Consider the following 26,097-nt stretch of genomic DNA (forward strand, 5'->3'; position numbering starts at 1 on the left):
ATAAATCATTTGTTGATGGTACCATACTCATTTTAGGAATTGTGGTATGTTCGAAGGTGATTTCACCATGTGAAAAAGCCTTCTGCTGGGATATCATGATTGAGAGAAAAATATTTTCTCATGCTTTTCCCACAGAGGTTTGGAAGGTGATCTATAAGCTAAACTGAGAGCTTATTTTCTGTAAATTCACATTATCTTTCTCAGTCATGTGAGAATGAAGTCTGCCATTCTCAGTAAAACATGTACATCCAACAAGGGCAGAGACTGTCAGTTGATTCCTTTGTGTTCTACTGCAGCTTCCCAGAGTGTTCCAAAGAACAACTAGAGCGCTAACAGTCCTACTTATGATAAACGTATGGCACACCTGAAGCCATCTTTCTTGGATTAAAGTGGTAACTCTTAAAACATTTAATTTAAAAAGGAACAAAATGAGGGGGTTCATTTTTCCATAAAGTATGATTAGTGCTGCAGAAAGAAAAATTAGGGCACATTTTGAGTGACTTCTCACATTCTCTTCTATTTCATTAAAAAATTCTGACATGCAGACTGAAACATGCACTTTCAATACCAGCAGCAGTTTTCCCTGGTGAGCAGTAGCTTTACTACAGTGATCTAATGAGCAAAAAGAGTGCTAACATTCTGAATTTATGGCAAATGTGTGACACATCTGAATGCCTTCTTGATGGAATCAAAGTAAAAAACTGAAAGTATTTCCTACTGAGGAGACTGCAGTAAATGAGGAAATTAGGAAACTTCATAACAAATAAGTCCTCCAAGATGGCCACCAGAGACAAAAGCGCCCAAATGTAGCCCAGATATCACCCAGATGTAGCCCAAGTATAGCCCAATGACAGAATGTCCCAGAGTGTTCTTAAAAACAACTAGAGCGCTTACTGTCTTCATTATGACAAAAGTATGGCACACCTGAAGCCATCTTGATTGGAATAAACTGGTAACACTTAAAACATTTAATTTGAAAAGGAACACAATGAGGGGGTTCATTTTGCCATAGAAATTATGATTAATGCTGAAGAAAGAAAATGAGGGCACATTTTGAGTGACTTCTCAAATCCTCTTCTATTTCATTAAAAAAATTCTGACATGCAGACTGAAACATGCACTTTTAATACCAGGAGCAGACTTCCATGGTGAACAGTAGTTTTACTACAGTGATCTAATGAGCAACTAGAGTGCTAACATTCAGAATTTATGGCAAATGTGTGACATATCTGAATACCTTCATGATGGAATCAAAGTAAAAAACCGAAAGCATTTCCTGCTGAGGAGACTGCAGTACATGAGGAAATTAGGAAACTTCATAACAAATAAATCTCCCCAAATGGCCACCGGAGACAAAAGAGCCCAAATGTAGCCCAACATCACCCAGATGTAGCCCAAATATAGCCCAATGACATAAGTGTGCAAAACACTTATTATTTTGTGTTTTTGCAGTGTTATATAGTGCAGACTTGTCAGGTATTGGAATGCTTTACATGAGCATTGGTTACATCACACAAGAACAAATTCATTTTGGTTGTAGACATCAGGAGACTAAGTGATTTGACCAGAATCACAGAATGTCGAGCTGAAGCAGAAACTCCAACCTGGTTCCCCAGTTGCAAAGTCTGCAGTTCTGGAAGTAACACCACATCCTCTCCCCTAAGTGCAACATTTAATCAAGTGGTCAACTGGATAAAAAAACATAAAGGTAACAAATAATTTAAAAGTGCTTTGTCGCTATTTGAAAACTCAGAAAATATGTCCTTATTTTTGTCTTTTAGAGCACTAACCATAATTTTGATGCCAATAAGACCCTCTCATATATGTAATTTCTAAAGGAAATGCTCTAGGTATTACAGTTTTGATTACATCAAGATGACATCAGGCGTTCCACACTTTTGTAATAAATATAGAATGTTAGCAATCTAGTTGTTCATTAGGATACTGTTGAGAGGCAGAGGCCAGGGGCACGGACTCTGAAAATTGAAGGCAGGTAGGAGGGTGCAAAGGCAACAATTTAACCACACTGAGCAGGCAGGAAGGGCCTTGGCAGCACAACAGACTATGGAGGGCAGTGGGAAGGGGGGCAGGGGCAACAAACCAACAATACAGGACTTGCAAGAGAGGCTGTGGCAATGTAATAGACCATTGTGGGCAGAAGGAAGTACAACCATACATGCCAACAGACCCGATTCAGCCAGGAAACGTCCAATGTTTTTAAGCTCAAACGGGCTTTATTTGATCTGTCTCCTGTCTACAATCTCCTCTTTTTCAATGCAACTCAAAGGAAAAAATCAATACCCCAGTTTTTTTTCAAAATCTCCCTCTTACCAAGTTCAAAATGTTCGCAAGTATGGTACATTGGATCATGGAAGGAAATGGGGTAGGGACATGGACTTGGATAACAGAGGACAGGAGGGACATGGAGAGGTGCACTAAACTGACCCTGCAGGGCAGGCATCAGGGTTTGCAGCAGCACAATACACCACACAGGGCATGCGGGACGGGAGTGCAGCACAACAATCCATAGAAAGCAAGAGCGAGGGGACAGGACCATGCACATGGACAACAGAGAACAGAGGGGCAAGAGGCAATGGTAGCTAGCTGACCATAATGGACAGACAGGAGAGAAAGCTGCAGCATAACAGACCATAAAGGGCAGGAGGGACGGATCAGGGGCATTACAATGGAACAGACAAGCCAGGAGGGAGGGAGTAGGGGTCTGCACATGTAAACAGAAGGCTGGGGGCAAGGGGGCAGGGCAGGAGCAGCAAGATAGCCATGGAGGTCAGGCAGGATGGGCACTAGAAGCAAGACACACCATGAAGAGCAACAGTGAGACTGTGATGGCATACACACAGACCATGGAGGGAAGGTGGGAGGGGGTCAGGGGCAGCTAACTGACCACACAGGGAAGGTGGGAGGGGCCATGGCAGCACAGAAGACCATGCATGGCAAGTGGGAGGGTTAGTGGCAGCACAATGGCTATGATGGGCAAGAAGGAGGGTACAGGGGCATGCACAAAGGACGATGGAGGATAGAAGGGAGGGTCAGGACCTGTGCACAGACAAGAAAGTTCAGGGGAAGGGGCCTCACAACAGACCGCATGGGGCAGGCAGGAGGAGCAGTTGCAGCACAACAGACCAGGGAGGGCAGAAGGGTGTGGCAGTACAATGGACCATGTAGGACAGGAGGAAGAGGATAGGGGCATGGCATGTGGACAGGCAGGGTGGAGGTGGCAGGGACAGGTTACAGTCATCTGACAATGCTAGGCAGGTGGGAGGGGAGTGGCAACTCAACAGAACACTCAGAGTAGATAGGAGTGGCAGGTCCATGGAACATGGTGGGCAAAAAGGATGGAGCAGGGACATGCACAAAGACATCGGAGGGCAGGGGGAAGGAGAATAGGGGCAGCAAGCTAAGCACAGAGTTTAAGCAGGAGGTCAATAATGGGGCATAGAATTAGGCAATGGAGGGCAGGAGGAGTGGACTGGTACATCATACTAAATTGAGGGCAGTGGCAGCACATCAGACCATGCATGGCAGGAGGGAGGAGGCTAGTCCATGGATTCACACAACAGAGGATAGGGAGGAGGGGGATGGGGCAGCAAGCTAACTGTTCAGAGAAGGCGGTTTATTAGGAACTTTATTGTTTTTAAAACGTGTGTCTGTGCAAACTACTTAAAATATGAACAAGTATGCAGCATAATCTCACTTTTATTCAGGAAGAAGAGGACGTTTGTGACTGTGACTGCGGGCTCACTTGGCAGAAACACCCCCTGACCCTCCACCCCCTATCACAAAATGTAATGCCCGTGAAAAGGGTAGGTGAACACAGTGTTATATAGAACATAGTCCTGAGAGCACGATTGAAAATGAAAACTAGATATAGTGTATGGTATAAACTATGCACCAAAAAGTGTGATATAAGATGAACCGGGCGTGAAATATAATATGCAATACATTGTGCGCAATGACAGATTCATTGGAGAGCGCGAGATAGCACAGGCACTAGCGCGTGCTATGCGATATGCGCCTTGGGAGTGTAATATGCACAGGGCAGTGTTGTGTAACCTAACTAGTCTCTAAGTTTTGTTATATAAAATATGTGCTGGGGAGTGTAACGTTGCATATGCACTGTGACAAAGATATGGATCCCAGATTGTAATATGTATGGCATAGCACTGTGCGTTATAACATAGGCATCGAGGAAGGCACGTTAGATGGGGCAATATAACCCGTGCAAAGACAAGTGTGGCATGACATATTCACGGGGTGGTGTTACAGTGCACATGGGCTAGAGAGCGTCATAGCATATGCACTAGCTAGTGGAATACAACAGAGGTGTGTGGCACTCAGCAGGCAATGGTGGGTGTGACACAGCATTAGGCTCTGCCAGGAGCGCGCTGTGACTCAAGTGATGTTCGTCCCCTTTCCAGAGAGTAAAATAAAAAGTATTACACATCCGGCAGTGGATGTGTGTTTTATTAACCGTGAGGGGGGTTTCTTGCATAGTTTTGGTCGAATTTTTGTCAAATCCCCTTTGAATGGCTTGGTGTGCATGTGTATTAAATGTGCCCGTCAATAGCTACCCATGTTTGTATAAATAAACGACAAGGGTGTCTACCGGGATTAGGCACGGTAGGGCATCAGACATGTCAGAGCTTCACTAGTGGTGTAAATACATTCCACGTGGATTCATTGTATGCATAGTTGCCTTTTAATGAATATCACGCAAATCGTCATGGTGATAGGTACGTACGGTTTGTCCAGCATGTCTATAAATATATATTTTTTAAAAATAATAAAAAACAGTGGCCGGCCCTGAGGATTGGGGTCAAAAATATATAATTAGGAGACAGGCCCTGGGGGATGGGGTCATCAGGGCCAATAAATTAGAATAAAAAGGGGAACCACACAGCCCCCCTTCTTAAAAAATTAAAATAAATAAAAGACTGGCATCGCGCCGGAGGCCACGCCCCCTCCTTGCAGCACTCTGCAAACGCGCCCCCTGGCGAGTTGTAAGTTGGGGAATTAATTCCTCTTCAATACTGAAGGTCCCTGAGGGCCAACTAGCCCAACAGGCATCTCCAATATGCGCCAGGGAGCTGCGTTGCAGACAGGTGTTCTGAGGCCAAGCCCCTTTTTACACCTCTCTGCAACGCAGCTCTGTGGCGCTTACTGGAGGTACCTAGTGGTCTAGTTTGACCCTAGGGACCCTTAGGATTCAAGGGGACTTAATCACTCAACTTAGAACAGCCACAGGGCGCGTTTACACAGTGGTGAAGGGAGGGGACGGGGCCTACGGCACGTTTTAAATTGGGGATATAATTTCCCTTCAATCCTGAGGGCCCTTGGGGGCTAACTAGCCCACCAAGTGCCTCCAGTAAGCGCCACTGAGCTGCATTGCAGAGAGGTGGTCCAGGCCGTGCCATTTATTACACGTCTCTGCATCGCAGCTCTGTGGCACTTACTGGAGGTACCTAGTGGGCTAGTTGGACCCTAGGGACCCTCAGGATTCAAATGAACTTAATCTCCCAACTAAAAACGGCCACAGGGCGTGTTTACACAGTGGTGAAGGGAGGGGACGGGGCCTGAGTTAACATGTGCAAAAACGCCCTGTGGCCTGTTTTAAGAGGTAGTTTTAATCCCCCTGCCCTATTATATACTAGGGGCTTACAGAGGAGGTCATGCTAATCACAGGGGGACCCCAACGCATAATGTTCCCTAGTGTATGTAGGTGTTTTCACTGTATTCTAAGTGTCTTTTGACATAGCACTGGCTCTTGGACTGGTTAGTCAGACTCAGTTACCACCAGTAATGAGTGATGTCATCAGTGATGTCATGAGTGATGTCACTGACCATGTCATGAGTGATGTAATATGTGACGTCATCAGCAGTGCATTGCGGGCGCGCTAGTTCTAGTTAGCTGAACTAACTATAATGGGGGAATTTCAATGGTTTTGTACGAGTGAAAAGTCCAGCTAACTAGAACGCCCCTGAAACCTATGGTTTTTTCAGTGAATTTCTAAGGTTTTTTAAATGCTAATTCCTAACTATAACGTGCCTGAAACCTATGATTTTTTCAGTGAATTTCAAAGGTTTTTTAAATGCTAATTTCTAACTATGCCTACAGACATAGGACATGTGAAGAAAGAAGAAAAAACGCACAGAAAGAAAAAAAAGAAATGCAGAAAGAAGCAACAGAAGTCCTCAAAGACGAAGAAAAGTGCAGGTAGAAGGATTACATGCAGAAAGAACAAACAGAAGACCAGAAAGAAGCCTTGTTGCAAAATCATCCTGTACCCTCAACTTTTTCAGACGGATACTGGTGGTAACTGAGTCTAACTAACCAGTCCTAGAGCCAGTGCTATGTTAAAAGACACTCAGAATACAGTGAAAACACCTACATACACTAGGGAACACTATGCATTGGGGTCCCCCTGTGATTAGCATGACCTCCTCTGTAAGCCCCTAGTATATAATAGGGCAGGGGATTAAAACTACCTCTTAAAACGCGCCACAGGGCGTGTTTGCACACGTCACCTCAGGCCCCGTCCCCTCCCTTCCCCACTTTATAAACACGCCCTGTGGCCGTTTTAAGTTGGGATATTAAGTCCCCTTGAATCCTGAGGGTCCCTAGGGTCCAACTAGACCACTATGTACCTCCTAAGCGCTACAGAGCTGCGTTGCAGAGAGGTGTAAAAAGGGGCGTGGCCTCAGAACACCTGTCTGCAACGCAGCTCCCTGGTGCATACTGGAGATACCTGTTGGGCTAGTTGGCCCTCAGGGACCCTCAGTATTGAAGGGGAATTAATTCCCCAACTTACAACTGGCCAGGGGGCGCGTTTGCAGAGTGCTGCAAGGAGGGTGTGTGGTCTCCAGCGCAATGCCGGTCTTTTATTTATTTTATTTTATTAAGAAGGAGGGCTGTGTGGCCCCCCTTCTTTTTCTAATGTATTGGCCCTGGGGACCCCATCCCCCAGGGCCTGCACCCTAATTTTTTTAGTTGAAGAAAAAAAAAATTGGGAAGGGGGCCGCGTGGCCCCCCTTCCAAGGCCTTTATCTGCCCCGGGGACCCCAACCCCCAGGTCATGGCCTTTTTTTTATTTTTATTCTTTAGGAGGGGGGCTGCGTTGCTCCCCTCCTCAGGCCACTTATGGCCCCGGGAACCCCATCCCCAGGGGCCGGCCTTTGTTTTTTGTTATTTAAAAAAAATATATATTTATAGAAACACCTAGGACATGCTGGACAAACCGTGTGTACCTATCACCATGATATTCATTAAAAGGCGACTATGCATACAATGAATCCACGTGGAATGTATTTACACCGCTAGTGAAGCTCTGACACCCTACCGTGCCTAATCCCGGTGCCCCCGCCGGTGGGTACAGTCCAAGTAGACACCCTTGTTGTTTATTTATACAAACATGGGTAGCTATTGACAGGCACATTTAATACACATGCACACCAAGCCATTCAAAGGGAATTCGACAGAAATTCGACCGAACTATGCAAGAAACCCCCCTCACGGTTAATAAAACACACATACACCGCCGGATGTGTAATACTTTTTCTTTTACTCTCTGGAAAGGAGACGAACCTCACTTGAGAGTCACAGCGTGCTCCTGGCTGAGCCCAAAGCTGTGTTGCACCCACCAGTACCCGCCGAGTGCCACACACCTCAGTGTTGTATTCCATCAGCTAGTGTGTATGCTATGACACTCTCTAGCCAATGTGCACTGTAACACCACCCCGTGAATATGTCATGCCACACTTGCCTTCGCACGGTTTATATTGCGCCATCTAACGTGCCTTCCTCGATGCCTATGTTATAACGCACAGCGCTATGCCATACATATTACAATCTGGGATCCATATCTTTGTCACTGTGCATATGCAACGTTACACTCCCCAGCACATATTTTATATTTCAACTTTAGAGACTACTTAGGGTACACAACACTGCCCTGTGCATATTACACTCCAAGGCGCATATCCCATAGCACGCGCTAGTGCCTGTGCTATCTCGCGCTCTCCAATGAATCTGTCATTGCGCACAATGTATTGCATATTATATTTCACACCCCGGTTCATCTTATTTCACACTTTTTGGTGCATAGTTTATACCATGTACTATATCTAGTTTTCATTTTCAATCGTGCTCTCAGGACTATGTTCTATATAACACTGTGTTCACCTACCCTTTTCACGGGCATTACATTTTGCGATAGGGGGGTGGAGTGTCAGGGGTTGTTTCTGCCAAGTGAGCCCGGAGTCAGTCACAAACGTCCTCTTCTTCCTGAATAAAAGTGAGATTATGCTGCATACTTGTTCATATTTTAAGTAGTTCGCACAGACACACATTTTAAAAACAATACAGTTCCTAATACCCACCTTCTCTGAACAGTTAGCTTGCTGCCCCATCCACCTCCTCCCTATCCTCTGTTGTCTGAATCCATGGACTAGCCTCCTTCCTCCTGCCATGCATGGTCTGATGTGCTGCCACTGCCCTCCATTTAGCAGGATGTACCAGTCCACTCCTCCTGCCCTCCATTGCTCAATTATATGGCCCATCATTGACCTCCTGCTTAGCCTCTGTGCTTAGCTTGCTGCCCCTATTCTCTTTCCCCCTGCCCTCCGATGTCTTTGTGCATGCCCCTGCTCCATCCTTTTTGCCCACCATGTTCCATGGACCTGCCACTCCCATCTACTCTGAGTGTTCTGATGAGCTGCCACTCCCCTCCCACCTGCCTAGCATTGTCAGATGACTGTAACCGGTCCCTGCCACCTCCACCCTGCCTGTCCACATGCCATGCCCCTATCCCCTTCCTCCTGTCCTCCATGGTCCATTTTACTGCCACACCCTTCTGCCCTCCCTGGTCTGTTGTGCTGCAACTGCTCTTCCTGCCTGCCCCGCACGGTCTGTTGTGAGGCCCCTTCCCCTGAACTCTCTTGTCTGTGCCCAGGTCCTGACCCTCCCTTCTATCCTCCATGGTCCTTTGTGCATGCCCCTGCACCCTCCTTCTTGCCCATCATAGCCATTGTGCTGCCACTAACCCTCCCGCTTGCCATGCATGGTCTTCTGTGCTACTATGGCCCCTCCCACCTTCCCTGTGTGGTCAGCTAGCTGCCCCTGACCCCTCCCACCTTCCCTCCATGGTCTGTGTGTATGCCATCATAGTCTCACTGTTGCTCTCCATGGTGTGTCTGGTTTCTAGTGCCCATCCTGCCTGACCTCCATGGTCATCTTGCTGCTCCTGCCCTGCCCCCTTGCCCCCAGCCCTTTGTTTCCATGTGCAGACCCCTATTCCCTCCCTGCAGGCTTGTCTGTTCCATTGTAATGCCCCTGCTCCGTCCCTCCTGCCCTTTGTGGTCTGTTATGCTGCAGCTTTCTCTCCTGTCTGTCCATTATGGTCAGCTAGCTACCATTGCCTCTTTCCCCTCTGTTCTCTGTTGTCCATGTACATGGTCCTGTCCCCTCCCTATTGCTTTCTATGGATTGTTGTGCTGCACTCCCGTCCCGCATGCCCTGTGTGGTGTATTGTGCTGCTGCAAACCCTGATGCCTGCCCTGTAGGGTCAGTTTGGTGCACCTCTCCATGTCCCTCCTGTCCTCTGTTATCCGAGTCCATGTCCCTACCCCAATTCCTCCTGCCTACCATGATCCAATGTACCATACTTGCGAACATTTTGAACTTGGTAAGAGGGAGATTTTGAAAAAAAACTGGGGTATTGATTTTCCCCTTTGAGTTACATTGAAAAAGAGGAGATTGTACACAGGAGACAGATCAAATAAAGCCCATTTGAGCTTAAAAACATTGGGCGTTTCCTGGATGAAACGGGTCTGTTGGCATGTATGGTTGTACTACCACTGCCTCTTCCTTCTGCCCACAATTGTCTATTATATTGCCACAGCCTCTCTTGCCAGTCCTGTATTGTTGGTTTGTTGCCCCTGCCCCCCTTTCCACTGCCCTCCATAGTCTGTTGTGCTGCCACTGCCCTTCCTGCCTGCCCAGTGTGGTCAAATTGTTCCCTCTGCACCCTGCTACCTGCCTTCAATTTTCAGAGTCCGTGCCCCTGGCCTCTGCCTCTCAACAGTATCCCAATGAACAACTAGATTGCTAACATTCTATATTTATTACAAAAGTGTGGAACGCCTGACGTCATCTTGATGTAATCTAAACTGTAATACCTAGAGCATTTCCTTTAGAAATTACATATATGAGAGGGTCTTATTTGCATCCAAATTATGGTTAGTGCTCTAAAAAACTAAAATGAGGACATATTTTCTGTGTTTTCAAACAGCGACAAAGAACTTTAAATTATTTGTAATCTTTATGTTTTTTTATCCAGTTGACCACTTGATTAAATGTTGCACTTAGGGGAGAGGATGTGGTGTTACTTCCAGAGCTGCAGACTTTGCAACTGGGGAACCAGGTTGGAGTTTCTGCTTCAGCTCAACATTCTGTGATTCTGGTCAAATCACCTAATCTCCCCATGTCTACAACCAAAATTAATTTGATCTTGTGTGATGTAACCAATGCTCATGTAAAGCACTCCAATACCTGACAAGTCTGCACTATATAAAACTGCAAATACACAAAAAATAAGTGTTTTGCACACTTCTGTCATTGGGCTACATGTGGGCTACATCTGGGTGATATTTGTGCTACATTTGGGCTCTTTTGTCTCTGGTAGCCTTCTTTGGAGATTTATTGGTTATGAAGTTTCCTAATTTCCTCATTTACTTCAGTCTCCTCAGTAGGAAATACTTTGTTTTTTACTTTGGTTCCATCAAGAAGGCATTCAGATGTGTCACACATTTGCCATAAATTCTGAATGTTAGCACTCTAGTTGCTCATTAGATCACTGTAGTAAAGCTTCTGCTCACCAGGGAAGTCTGCTGCTGGTATTCAAAGTGCATGTTTCAGTCTACATGTCAGAATTTTTTTATGAAATAGAAGAGGATTTGAGAAGTCAAAATGTGCCCGAATTTTTCTTTCTGCAGCACTAATCATAATTTATATGGCAAAATGAACCCCCTCATTTTGTTCCTTTGTAAATTAAATGTTTTAAGTGTTACCACTTTATTCCAATCAAGATGGCTTCAGGTGTGCCATACTTTTGTCATAAGTAAGACTGTTAGCGCTCTAGTTGTTCTTTAGAACACTCTGGGAAGCTGCAGTAGAACACAAAGGAATCAACTGACAGTCTCTGCCCTTGTTGGATGTACATGTTTTACTGAGAATGTCAGACTTCATTCTCACATGACTGAGAAAGATAATGTGAATTTACAGAAAATATGCTCTCAGTTTAGCTTATAGATCACCTTCCAAACCTCTGTGGGAAAAGCATGAGAAAATAGTTTTCTCTCAAACATGATTCATGATATCAGAGCAGAAGGCTTTTTTCACATGGTAAAATCACCTTAGAACAATTCCTAAAATGAGTATGGTACCATCAACAAATGATTTATAATGTAACTAAAGTCTTAAAACCTTCTATTAACTGCAATGCTTTTGAATGAGGTGCTATCATGTATATTGGTCCCAAGATGGCTGCCAACACTTCTTGAATGAAGTACTGACAGCCAATCAGATCTCACTATGAGATGTGTGGTTAGGCTCCGCCCAGATATATCTATCTTTTTAACTCTAATTTTCTCAGGAACTACTGATCGGATTTACACCATTTAAGCAAAAGGCACGAGTCTCAACTGAGGACTATCTCTTTGCCAAACTTGGTGTAATTCCGTTCAGCAGCTCGGGCTGCAGCTGCGTCAACAGGTCCTATGGGAAAATGCATGGGGGAAACGCGCTTTGGGACCCCCCTTTTTTCTCGGCCCCCGCTTGATGAATCACCGTGAAATGGTAGGAGCAGACCGGAGCTGGCCAAAAGTTTGGAAAATTTCGCGAAGATTCGTCAATCGGCGCCAAAGTTATTCCAAATAGAATGTTGCGGATTTCCTAAGGAAAATAGGTCCTAACTATAACTACCTACTCGCGACTGCCAGTAGGATATAGATATATATATATATATCAGCTCCTGTCTTGAAAGTTTTAGGGTGATTCGTCAAGTGCGGACCGAGAAAAAAGGGGGGGGGTCCAAAAACACGTTCTCCCCATGTAAATTTCCATAGGAAACTTTAGACAAAGCTACAGCCCGAACTGCTGAATGGAATTACACCAAATTTGTCAAAAAGATAGGTCTTGGTTCAGAAAGAGCCCTTTTTAGTTAAACGGCGTAAATCTGTTCAGTAGTTCTTGAGATATTAGCAAAAAGAAAAATATCGATATCTGAGCACAGAGGAGGATTCGCAACCCCTCCCGGGCATGAGCTTCACTCTGATTGGCTGCCAACACTCCAAACCAGGAAGTGTTGGCAGCCATCTTGTGACTCGAGTCACAAGAAGACAGTGAAAAAGAGGTTAAAAAGAGGAAAAGGGGGCAGTGTAGAAACACCCTGACCCCCAAGGCCTGCTCAGGGGGGTCCCACAAGGACCACCAAGGCCAAAAAAAGCATTTATTTATTTTTTTAAACTGCAGAATTTGCGTTGGGCTCGCGAATCCTGCCGAAAAAATAAAATGAAGCGCGGGCTCCCGTTCTTCATTTTAATGAGGCCCCCCAGGTGGGCCAGGCCCTGGGGGCAATGCCTAAAAAAAAAATTGCGGCGGCCCCCCGCAGCCCTGGGGACCGCAACCTCCCCGGGGCTCTGTTTAAAAAAAAAAAAAGAAATGTGGTCACGACTCGGGGTCCACCACCTACCCGGGGTTTTCAAAATGAAGGGAAGCCCTTGATGGCCCTGGAGACCCACGGCCGGCTCCTACAATGTCCCTGGCCCACCCCCAGGACATTGCTGTTTGCAACGATAGGGCGGGTGCGCAGCTCCCACCCTGTCATTGCAAACTCTGCTTTGCTTCATTGAAGCGAGAGCAGGAAAACCTGCTCTCGCTTCAATGAAGCAAAGCAGGATTGATTTTGAGCAAGGGGAGCTGCATGTCAGCATGTACAGTTACTTAAGTAACAAGGTCCAGACATCAGGAGTGATATGTGGCAAAGGAAAATCCATGTAGTAAAGGGTTAGAAAACAAAATAAAGCAAAAGTTGACACTTCATGTTTTAAAGAAAGAAGTATATTTACCAATCGTGTCATGATTATGTACATTTATGGTTCGTCGTGACCATTTCCATTCTCTTCCTGGGAATACTTTAGCTGGCTTGTATGGTCCACATGACTTTGAAGCATCTGGTATTACATTCTGCAATCAAAGGTTTCATATCTTTAAAGTGATATCAACGGGTGGCCAAAGAAAAACTTCTTTTTAATCTCAAAGTTTTGTAATCCTCTCTATAGTCTAGTTACCTAAAACTGATTTATTTGCCTTGGCTCCAATTGTTTTCATTTTTGCTTATTAATTTAACTAGTTTAAAAATCAACAAAGGTCCTCCCTTATCATGTTACAGCCCTGCTTGGCCGAATCAACCCATACCCTCATAATGAAGCACATGTGAATGGCGAAGGTGCAGTGTTGTACAAGGGCAAGTCATGGCACAATTGACCAGTTAGGCTGGTTTGGAAATCAGGCCTACATCCCTCTGTAAACTCGTATAGTGACATAAAAAAACTTCTATGCTTTCTTATGTTTGTCATAAATAAAAGTTTTAAAAAACGTAGGTACATACCATGAAGAAAAGAAATCCAGAAGGAAAATTAAGCACTTTACTGGACAAAAGGAGCATTTCTCGATGTGCAGTCACATTCTCATGCAGATCACATCACTCTAAACACGCTATCATTACAATGGCTCACCCGTAAAACTTTGGGTCTGGTCGATACGGGTCTTCATGAAAGGGTGTCACACTACCTGCTCAGGCTGGTGTTACTTTACCAGCCAGCCAGACACCTACAAGTCAGCTACATAAAATAGGCTAGCTATCGGCCTGGTGTGATACAAATGTGCCGGGGCAAATCTCTGCACGTACAAGGCTCCTGCAATGTACCTCCCTAATGTTCTATTTTCACAGACGCAGAACTGTGAAATTCCCGAAAATCCTGAAAGTTCATCTGTTCCAATAGCAATTTAGACTTGACTCTATCTAAAGGCCTCACCAGTTTGTACCTAATGATACGAATAGTCATTTTCTATGTCTCAATCATGGGCAGTTTTACCGGTCTGTTGGCATGACCTATTGTTTGTAATACACACACGTACTTAGAATAGGCTTTGGATCTGCCTCTTGCTTAAGATTAGGTTTTGTGATCTATCTTAGTTGTCTGCTTTTAATGTGATGCCTTTCCTCCCTATGTTTTTCCAACGCCCTCCCCAGGAACAGTTCGGTCTCGTGTTGTGATTAAATGAGTTGTATCCTTCCATGTCTGAGGTCTGGCAGTCTTTATGTCACTGAGGAACATCCACATACAATATCCTCACACAACATAAACAGGCATACTATGCTTTGCATCAGCTCTGTTCAGTCATTGGCTTGCTTGGTCAAACCCCCCTCAGGCATTTTCTCAATTGTTGACCCTCCGGTTTTGGATCAGCAAACAAAGAAGTTTACTTTCTTAACATGTTGGTCATTGATGACTAGTACAAAAACTAATCCTATCACAAATATGTACACAAGCCTCATTGTGTGATCTCTAGTTTGTGTGCTTACTTCGCAACAGAAGCAGCCAGCTCTGGTATATCTCATCCTCTCTTCCTGCACCACAGCCAGAGATTGCTCCTGGTACATGCTACGATGGACTAACCCGCCCACCTATCCAAAGATGAAGAACACCAGTGACTGAACAGGAACTCCGTTCCTACACTCTGGCTAGATCACTTCTTTAAAGGCAGGTGCTGTCAACACCGATGCTGTGCTTATTACATTGGTAGGTGGTCATTGCTGCTGCTTCTGCAGCAAATGGCAGCAGTGTTCTTCAGGCGAGCACCATACCTTTGAATGTGCTGAATACTTTATCAGGATTACTCTGATTATCCATCCATGTATCTTTACTAACTGAAATGAGGCGGTCACACCGCCCCAGAGGCAAGCACATACAATGTCTGTATTTTATTACACAACATGAATGGGGGGCCAATTTCCTTACTTGCCCTTGCTAGCCTAATGTGAACTGGTCACACAGTAGGTAGCACCTGCTACTCCATAAAGCGTTCTTGGATGGTTCGAGAGAACTATGTTGCATTCAAATAGGGATGGTACGCAAAATAATGTGTTTCTCTGTGTGTATCCTTTCCCAGCAAAATCTAGCCAGGGAAATCAAAGTCCCCTCAGCAGTGGAAAAGACAGTGGGCCCCGCCACAAATCTAGTGTTTTGGGGTATTATGATTGACTCAGTTGCGGGCGCGTGCAGGCTGACAGAAGCTAAGGTTACTGAAATAAGGGAGGAGATCAGGACACTGTGCAGTAAAGAAAAGGCAACCTTCTGAGAATTGCAGAGCGTGATTGCCAAGCTTAACTTCGCCGTGAGGATAATACCAGCAGGGCGCATGTTTGCAAGGTACATGATCAGACTGACTGCAGGTCTAAGGGAGAAGCACCACCAAATTAGGTTTAACGCACTATTTATTTGGCAGGAAGGTTGGGTCGCTGCCAAGCAGATAGCGCTCTTCAAGGATGCAGCTGGCTTGTTTTGGGTCTATACTAGGTAAAGAATGGTGCGCAGGGCAGTAGACCAAGAAATGGCATGAGCTTGGCATTACCAACAACATGACCTTCCTCAAGCTATCCCCCATAGTGGTAGCCTTGTCAGTATAGAGAGAGATGCTGCAGGATATGAAGCTCATGCTTTGGTCTCACAACATGGGAGTGGTTCAGGCTATAAAAGGCACAGCCACCTGTTCGGATGTACTGAGACTGATGAGGCGCCTGACTAGGTTGCAGCTTAATGGAAACCTTGACATTAGGGCATGGCATGTCCCAGGGATGAAGAACTCATTGGCAGATGCACGCTCTCATTCTCAGATAGGCAAATTCAGAAGGCTAGCGCCTGACGCCCAGCAGAGAATGACACCTTTTCCAGAACACTTATGGGAGCTGGTTTATTGGGCTTGTCCTTACTAATCAATCATGCACTCACACCCGGCACAGCAAAACGGTGTGATAAATACATCACCACGGTAATGCAGGTGGGTGGGCTCCAGTCTCTAGGAGACCCAGAAGTCACAGCCAGGGCAATGGAGCACTTCATCAAATGGGCCTACCAGCAGAAAAAGATGGAAACCTAGGCGCAGGCTCACTTGGAAGCAGTGGCCCATTTCTCTAAGCTGAGAACAGGCAGGGATCCCAAAGCCTCCCATTATACCAAGACAGCCATGAAGGTTTGGAAGTGCCTGGAGGGAAAATGCAGGACAGTAGGCATCCCATAGATTTTCATACACTGGTCTGGTTGATTGACGCTTTGGAAACAGTGTCAGATGGTCCATTTGAGTTCTCCCTGTACAGGGCAGCTTTTATGACAGCTTTTTTGGGGCATTCCGGGTGAGCGAACTCGTGGCCCCAGCGAAGAAAGAAGCAGAGAAAATTGCTTGCAAGCCACTGACATTAAGGTTGCAGCTGACAAAATTCGATTGCTTCTCAGACAATCCATGACGGACCAGTAGGGCAAGGGAGTATGGGTGCAATTCCACTGCATAGGTATTGCCCAGATGGCCTGCGGGTGGGGGGCCGCTGTTTCTACACATGAATGGGGACCTGTTGAGTAGATTCCAGTTTACAGCAGTCATGCGCAAAGCTCTGGGGCAGATGGGCCTTCCACCCTCTGAATTTGGGTCCCGTTCATTTAAGATAGAGGCAGCCACGACAGCAGCACAGCACGGGTTACCTGAAGCCGGCATCAAGGAAGTGGGCAGGTGGCGCTCCAAGGCATACAAAACATACACAAGACCTAAAATCCTGTGAATAGGCAAAAGGCCCGGCCACGACATAACAACCGACAGATATATTTTTTTGTTGCCTTTTGACAGGGGCTTATCCCAGAGTAGTTTGGGTGGTCCGGCACTCCTTAATTCACAGGATGCAGGCATGGTGGAACCGCCTGGCTGCCACATACATCACATGGAGCTACCCAAGGATAAAATGAGGCCAGCTTTCCGCAACACTGGACAGACTACGTGCGTCAGCTGCCAGGCACCCCGATATCTTAATCATACACTTTGGGGGAAACAACCTCGAACAGCTGGGGAGGAAGATCTCCTCAATGGCATCAGGCAGGGACTAATGGAGGCGGCAAGGTCTTTTGGCACCACAACCATAATCTGGTCAGAAATCATCCCCAGGCTCACATTCGCGCAGGGTCATGTCCAACAGAGTGGTCGACAACTCTAGGAGGAAGCTGAATATAATAGTTATCAAATTTTGCAAGCAATGGGCTTGGTGAACGACTGGCATGGCCTGATACACTTGAGATGCCTAGAATTGTACACCCTGACAGGGTCCACCTGTCTGATGATGGAATGAGTGTGTTTTGGGCTCAGTTGTTGACAGCAACAAAAAAAAAAAAAAGAGGAACAACCCAAGGGGGGGAGCTGCCTGGAGACGTGAGCCTCACTGCTGGTGTGGCCGTAAAGAGTGGAAGCATTAGTTGGTTTAGGTGGCCCACTGGTAAGGCTGTAGGCTAAACAAAGGTCTCTCAATTGGGGATGCCCTACAGCAGGGTGAATGGGAGCCAACAAGGGGAGCGAGTGAAGCATGGCACTCACATTCCAGATCCGCCGAACGTATGGCAGAGCACAAAAAGCAACAGTAAGACTACCACCTTCACAAACAGAATTAAAGTAACAGGAAACCTAATGACCCCCAAAGCGGCATGTATGATTGCTTCAACGACGAAATGTGCCGTAAAGGTCAAATAGGTGGGAGGACTGATGGAGATGTGACAACTCTGATTTATCGACCTAACAGTGATTTATGATCTTTCATGTGTAAATGATTTACGATCCAGTTACAATGATTAATGATGCCTTTTGATTTATGATGATTAGAGAAATGTTTATGGCCCGTCAGTATGATTTATAACCGGGCCACGTGATGATGCATGCTGAATAATAGATTGTGTCCAATTTTTCCATAATCTAATACACTAGACTAGTGTGAACAATAGGTTTCATTGTTATTTTCATTATAATAATTGCGCAGTCACAGACTAGATTGGGGCAAGTGCAGGGGTTATTCTAATGCAGCAGGAGTCTCCGGATTCACCAACAACCTCAGAAATTCGGACCTCAATATTTTCCAGGAACAAAATAAATCAGCCGAAAAACTGCTGTTCTTAGTTACATCAAGTCATCACTCCATCCATCCATGTATACATCTAAGCATTCAGTATCCCAAACATCTAGTCTTCCATGTTTCCCCTCACAATCATACATTCTTTGATAATTCACAGTCAAGTATAGGTAATCTGATTTGTTGTATGCCTGCACGTGTTTTGCCTATTTGTCAATCTATGTGTTGCTTGTATGCAATTGTCTGTATATTTGGCTAAGCAACTGCAGGAGTAGTTTTATGTGAATGGGTGCCTGCTTCTGAATATGTGCGAGTCAATGTTTGATGGTAGATGCTTGAACACATTTGTTGTGTGCATTTGTGTGTGTTTGGATATAATCAAATATCATTTATAAAGCGCTTGGTTACAACAACGGTGTGTCCCTGCGCTAGGATCATAGACTCAGAGGAGAAAAAGAAGCACAGATGTTACAGATTGGTGTAGAATCAGAGAGAGAGCGGCAACCAAGGTTAAGACGGAAATAGCCAGGTTTTCAGTTGTTTACGAAAGGTATGTTCTACGGATTCAGATCTCACCATTATAGGCAGGGTGTTCCATTTTTTGCATCATGATAGCTGAATGAGTGAGCTCCCGTTCTGGCTTTTTGAAGTTCAGGATCCTTGGCCAGGTGGGTTCCTCTTGATCTGAGATTGAGAGTGGGAGTATAGGGTGTGAGAAAGAATCGGAGACAGCTAGGGTTCTTATTCCACCAAATTCTGTGGCAGTAGCACATGGCCTAGGAGAAAATTCTCTTCTCTACAGGCAGCCAATGAAGGGAGGTCAGAGCCATAGAGGCCGAGGACCTTCTAAGGAGATTAAGAACTAAGTGTGCAGCAGCATTATGAATGCAGTAAAGTTTTGTAAGACTGCCTTTGGATGCTTCTAAATATAGGATATTGCCATAGTCCAATTGAGATGTGACTAAGGCATAAACAATACTTTTCCTGGCTGCTATGGGTAAAAGATTAATAAGTTTCCTTAGGATCTTTAGAACTACAAAGCACTTGCCAGCAACTTGGCTAATTTGGTTATCGAAAGAATTTCAAATAGAACCATAGCCCCAAATTATTTTTTTCCGTTTTTTTTTTGGGGGGGGGGGGGGGGGGGAGATAGATTTGCCGCAAGGACTCAGGCTACCAAGCTGAGGTCCAGATCGAGGGAACTTTCCCAACTGTCAGTACCTCAGTTTTATTGCCATTAAGTTTTAGGCAATGATTGGACATCCAAGAAGCTAGCTCCTCTAGACAGAATGAGACGCAGGTGGCTGTAGCCTCGGTGTCCGGGGAAAGGGTGGCAATTAGCGGTGTGTCGTCTGCATAAGACATTGGGTATTTCCACAATGTACACAAGGGGACCAATATAGAGATTAAAAAAGGTGGGGCTCAAGATCAAACGCTGTGGAACTCCTTGCATAAGGGGCATGCTTTCTTGCAGAAAGGGATTCTGAGCGACCTGAAAACTTCGCTCAGAAAGGAACAATCGTAGCCAGCGCAAAGCTAGACGTCCCACACTGCACTGGTTTAGCCTTTGGAGGAGTAAGTTGTGCGATACAGTATCAAAGGCTGCGCTTAAGTCCAGTAGAACTAGTGCAGCTGTTTATCATGCATCCGCACACTTTCTCAAAGTTTCAGTGGCCAGAGGAGAGCAGATTCTGTAGAATAAGAGGCTCGGAACCCTCACTGGGTTGGATGGTATAGGTACTTTGCGGCAATGTACATGTTAGTTAATTATTCACCACTTTCTCTGTGATTTTGGCAGATAAAGGTAGTAAGGAAATAGGACCTACGTTTTCTAGTGCCGTGTGGTCAGAAGAAGGTTTCTTCTAAAGTGGAAGAACTATCGCCTGCTTCCACTACAGAGGAATGTCGCCAGCGCAGAAAGAGTGTGATGTGCTGTTGAATATATGGGAGGTTAATTTCCTTCCCCTTCATCAAATTCTTAGGTGGAGCAGGGTGCGAGGGGCAACCTGACTCAATACCCAACGCTATGTTCTGCAGCTCCTCCAAGTTCGGAGCCATACATTCATCAAGACCACTCTCGCTAACAGGTTTTTCCAGGAAGAGGTCAAGATTGAGGGGTCTGCGCGGTTCTAGAGGAAATGTATTATAGATGGTTGCTACTTTGGACAAAAAATCGTGTGCAATCATATTGCAATTCTCAGCAGATGAATGCGGTTGTTTGCTCCATTGAGGAAAATATTTCAGGATTGAAAAAATTGCTTTAGATGAATTATTGGCAGGTTCTATTTTTTCTGTATAAAAGTCACATCTAGTTTTTCTAATAAGTGCATGATACTTTTAAAGTCCCGCTTTAGGGGAGTACTCTTTCCTCCAATTAGGTTCCAAATATTTACATGCTTTTTTTTGGCTAAGTCAAGATCTTTGGTAAACCAAGGAGAGGAGTTCTGCACCCTGGGATTTTTTTATTTCCGATTGTCCATGGTGCAGCTTCCTCTAGGGCTTCCGATATCCAATTTTCAATTTGAGAGTTGGCTAGAGTGACATCCACCCTTAACTTCAGGGCAGTACACAATAGCGACATGGCAAATATTTCAGGGTTAAATATGTTCCACTTTCTTCTCATAGTCCTCAGATTGGGCATGTTATTAGGAGAAGTCCTGAAGAGCTGCACAGAGAAAGGCACCCCATAATGGTCCGACCAAGGAACTATTAAAGGTGTTGTAACTTTAATCATGTGAAAGTTATTGAATATGGGATCTAAGGTGTGGCCTAGTTGGTGAGTCGGGGAACGCACTCTTTGAGTGAGATTCATGGTGTCCAGCTCCCTGCATAGAGTTAGTACTTTGGGATTGGACTCATCGTCAAAGTGTAGATTAAGATTACCTAAAACTATCACATTTTTATGGTGTAGGGAAGGTTGGACAATGTTCTCAGCCAAACTAGCAATGAATTGTGTTGCAAGGCCTGGTGGGCGATGGATCAGAAAGCCCATTAGGGCAAAGGTTTCTGCTAGAAAGAGAGAGAAAAAGATAGCTTCACAGTTGTCAATATCAGTAGCTTTAATGGTACATTTCAGAGCTAGCTTATGAATAATGGCTATCCCTCCAACTCTTTTATGGGGTAGTCTTGTCGAACAATCCTGTAGCCTAACGGGATCGCATCCAGAATAACTGGTGCTGAGGATTCACTGAGCCAGGTTTCAGTCAGAAACAAGGCATCAGGTTGCTTTCCCATAATTAAATCAAAAATGTCATTCTTATGTTTGGTCACAGAATGGCAGTTGATCAGTAAGAACTGAGAGTTGTAGTCCTTAGGCCTAATGGGCTTGTTGTATGCGAGACTATAGTCGCAATTGGAGCATTTCAGTTTAGGAGGGCCCATCATGAGATTGAGGACACACACTTCGATGGTTTTAGGAACTAGACTCAAGTAGGTCAGATGAGTATCTGAACCCAAGTTGGGTAGTAAAACCAGCAGGGATTCTGGCCCCAGCCGGACACAGACCGGTGCAAATGGCCTTGCATTTGGCGCATCAGCTGCGCGTCCGCGCCGAGGCCATGCACAAATAGTCCAACTCCAGGTGCTTGGCCAATCCCCACCAATTCGGTGTGAGTAGCATGGGGGGATGAAAGCACTCACCATGCCCTACATTTGTGAGCTGGAACAGGTAAGGTTATCGTAAGCAGAGAAAAAAATGGAGCCAGGCAACTCCAGCACTTAGGTGCTACAAGGTAAGAAAAGCTAACGTAATATGAAAAGGGAGCCAGGCACCTCCCCACATTAAGTGCTACAAGGAAACTAAAAACAGTAAAACACTCCAGTCCGAGTGGTGTGAGCACTCGGATGGGAGTGGGATAAGGTTAGTACCGATCGCTCCTACCGGAGCTCGTGATTATATGGTTTGCATGATTGTTTGCATACATATGAGCGCCTGCATGTTGTGTCCTTCGCGTGCATGCATTACATTAGAGCAAGACCTATTGTCTTTGCTAATGCCTGATGGATTCTCAGTTTGCCTGATGCACTTTAATCCAACATGACAGCTCCTGTACATTAAAGCACTTAGAGTAAAATAACCATCATTAGCCAAGCCTCTAGGCCTCGTCATAAACTAAGCCTGTAGGTCTGGCTTATAATTAAAAATGGATGCTAGATCTATTGGATTTTCATTCAAAAGTCTTTATTCGGTTTGAAACAACCCATAAAAGCACAGATAAAATACAGTCAATGCTTGTATTTAGCAATCTGCAGAGGGCATGCGTTTCCTTCCTCGTTTCCGCGCTTATATCTGTATTCCCCTGCATGGACTCACTCTACTCCCTTCCCTCACTTCCTGAAGCTTCAAGCCAGGGTTTACATTTTTATTTTATTCACTTATTTATTTATTTTTACGAGGGACTGGCATCTTCAAATTTCCGTCAGCCATTCACTTCCTTCTTTTGTTTTCATTTACACTTTAAAAAAAAACTACTATTTTAATATGGCTGTGATTTAATAAAAGTGTAATCACAGAGAAACTCCACGGTGCGTGGAAAAGGGAACAAGAGCACAGGGTTCTAGGAGCTAGCAGCCTCCAATATTAACTGTTTACCACAAAAAGAGCTGCTCCTAGTATAGTGACCCTATTGAAGCTACAATAGCATTGTGAGTGAGGGCACCACACAAAAAGTGACGGACTGGTCTCACATACCACCTGGTGTCATGCTTCATCATTGACCAGTCCTCGCCCTAGAGGGCGGGCATGCACCTGATGACAGGGATGCACTTCTAAACTAAGTGGGGGCCCGTGAGGATGTGAGTGAGGATAAAAATCATTATAGTTATTTCAAATAAATTTTAATGTGACTAATAACTATATGATATTAAAACCAGTGGACGGTGTATGGGGAAATTTATTGTCCCCTAGCCGTCGTGTAAGTGATCAACATGTTTCTGCCGTGTTGGCTCCGTTCTTACCAACTGGTTACAAGAAAATACCACTGTGCGGGTGTGGCCTGTGCCACTCTCCACTTCAAGAACGGCTGCAATTGTGAAGCCTAAATAGAAAAGTGCAATAAATTATATAGAAAAGTGCAATAAATTATATACATTGCTGTAACGACAAGCATGGGTCACGAGAACATATATATATGCTTTTTTTTAAACAATACATGCATTGGTTCAGTTAAGGTGAGTGACTACTCATGTGACATGTGACACTCTATATGTGTACACAGTTACCAAAACATTAGTAGAGTGAGAAAAATCTCAATTTCCTTATCCTAAATGCAACAACTACTTTCCCCATGGGGGGGGGGGGGGGAGGGGGAGGGAAAACTCCTGTTGTCAGCCCTGAAAGGGAAAACTATAGACCACATTCTACGGGAATGGTAGTTTAACATTGGAGGCTAACCCCCCACATAAAGACAAAAACGCACAGACACAAACACCAACACAGTCATGCATTACAAGATCTTGTAAGCGAAAATACAGACATTATCTGTCTGTTCAATCACACTCTTACTGCCTCAGGAAAGTTTTCCTCGTGCGTCCTATGCGGCTGCTCCCTGTCCTCCCGAATGTTAGAGTGAGGGAGGGGTGCTGCCGACTTTATAGTGCGGTCTATTCCGTTAATTGTTGTCAATTATGTCGGTGTTTGCCGAAAGTATGTGTGGTTTCCGGTGTCCCCAAGTTCTAAGAGGCTTCTCTGCTCTTTTCTGGAATTCATTTTTAAATTTACTGATCGCGTGTTACTCACTTAACAAATCTATTTTAAAGAGTGTATATATTTTAGCTTGCTTTTTTATTTGTGTTTTCCACCTCGCCGTGAGACTGGCGTCGCTCTGAGGCTGCTCACTTACCTGCCCTGACACCACGCTGCTGTTGCTGGGCGCTGGCTACTGTTTACTCGATTTACCTGAGCCGCCATCTTGAGCAGGGTAAGGCTGCCGGTCTAGTTGTCCCTCCCTCCCGCCCTCCCAGGATACTTTAGGCTGTGATTAGTGCCCCGCGTTGCATTTGCTTTTTCTCCCCTGAGGCGGAAGCCGGGGGTTCTCTGCTCTTTTCTGGAATTCATTTTTAAATTTACTGATTGCGTGTTACTCACTTAACAAATCGATTTTAAAGAGTGTATATATTTTAGCTTGCTTTTTTATTTGTCTTTTCCACCTCGCCGTGAGACTGGTGTCGCTCTGAGGCTGCTCACTTACCTGCCCCGACACCACGCTGCTGTTGCTGGGCGCTGGCTACTGCTTCCTCGATTTACTTCAGCCGCCATCTTGAGTAGGGTAAGGCTGCCGGTCTAGTTGTCCGTCCCTCCCTCCCACCCTCCTCCTAACATGTATAAGACCAGTGGATCATCCCGTCCGCGCAGCGGGCGGGCACAGCGGGCGCGCCGGCGGCGCGCCGAAGGCAAGCCCGTCTGCGCCCATCCACGGCCGGCCGGGGCTCGGGGCCAGGACCCCTGTCCCGGTTATCTCTACTGCCAGTAACGAAAGCAGACCTATCCATTATACCACCCATGATCTACTGGCTCTCCGCCACAAGGTTGCAGATAGCTGTCGCCATACTATGTCAGTAGACTCATCTTCACCTCACTGCGCTACCTGCCACTTTACCACCCGTGGTTGGAGTAACAACGAGTTGACGCTGATTAATATGAAACTTATATTATTAAACTGCAGATCATTGAAAAAGCACAAACAGGAAAGACATGATCTGGTATTGGATAGGGATCTCGATGTGCTCTTTTTAACAGAGACATGGTTAGATGATGCCTCTACCCCAGAGACTTTGGAAGCTGTTCCTGTAAACTACTGCTTGCTCAGACTTGACAGAGAAAAGCAGAAAGGGGGGGGGGGCTTGGCTATAATCTATAAAAACAATCTACAATGCAGCTTAGAGATGGCCACATTGTCCAACTGTGTAGGTGGTTTTTTCACTATCAAAGTTAATCCTAAAACTATAATTAATGGACTCCTCTTGTATCGGCCTCCTGGCAAGTCCTCACAATTTAGTAATCAACTTACAGAGCTTATTACTCAGCAGGCACTGCGGTACAAGAAATTTCTTATTTTGGGAGATCTTAACTTTCACTTCGAGGATCCCAACTGTAAGGAGGCACAAGGAGTAGTAGATATACTTAAATCCTTGACACTTAAACTTCTATCTACCTCTCCGTCACATCAACTAGGTCATCTCTTACACCCTGTTTTTGCTAACTGGGAGGGGATCACAGTTGCCACACCGATTCAAATAACATGGTCAGATCATTTCATCATTCCTATTGAGGTAGTAATTGCCCAACAAAAAGACAGACTGACCAAGCTCAAGCCCCAAAAACGCAGAGATTGGAGAAAGTTCACGCCGGATGACTTTAAATCCGCCTTACTAAAAGATCTTCCTCCGCTTAGTGATACTCTGCTTATGGCATGGAATGACTATGAGACATGGATGTCTAGTGCTCTTGACTCTGTAGCACCATGGACACTAAAGCCACCTGCTAGAAAAATCCAAACTGCCCCTTGGTTTTCTAAAGAACTTATAGTAGCTAAGGCCAAATGTAAAAATCTAGAACGTGGATGGAGAAAACATTATGCTCCGGAAGACATGCTGAATTATAAAAGAGAATTAAAAATATATCACAAACTCTTAAGAGCAGCCAAAGGCGCTTATTTTAAGGAACGTATTGAATTTGCAAAGAATCCCACTAAAGAGCTTTTCTCTATTTACAAAGATCTTACCGTTCCTATTAGATTGGAGGCCCACGATACCTGCTCCAATGAGTTATGTGATGATATTGCGGACTTTTTTGTGAAGAAAGTAGACGCAATACATGCCACCTTTGCTGATAACATGCCAACTAAATACACGATAGTGAGAA

The 26,097-nt window shown here is 45.1% G+C and overlaps 1 protein-coding gene across 1 annotated transcript in view; it reads right to left on the bottom strand.

The window, feature by feature from the left end:
- AGA (aspartylglucosaminidase) overlaps positions 1 to 26,097 on the bottom strand; it is a 182,938-nt gene that overhangs the window by 75,230 nt on the left and 81,611 nt on the right. Inside the window, exon 5 of the mRNA XM_085641874.1 lies at positions 13,144 to 13,261. Coding sequence (XP_085498000.1) covers positions 13,144 to 13,261 — 118 coding nt within the window. The remainder of the gene's footprint in view (positions 1 to 13,143; positions 13,262 to 26,097) is intronic.

Source organism: Triturus cristatus, chromosome 2_2 (genome assembly GCF_964204655.1).
Source record: "Triturus cristatus chromosome 2_2, aTriCri1.1, whole genome shotgun sequence".
Taxonomy (NCBI): Eukaryota; Metazoa; Chordata; class Amphibia; order Caudata; family Salamandridae; genus Triturus; species Triturus cristatus.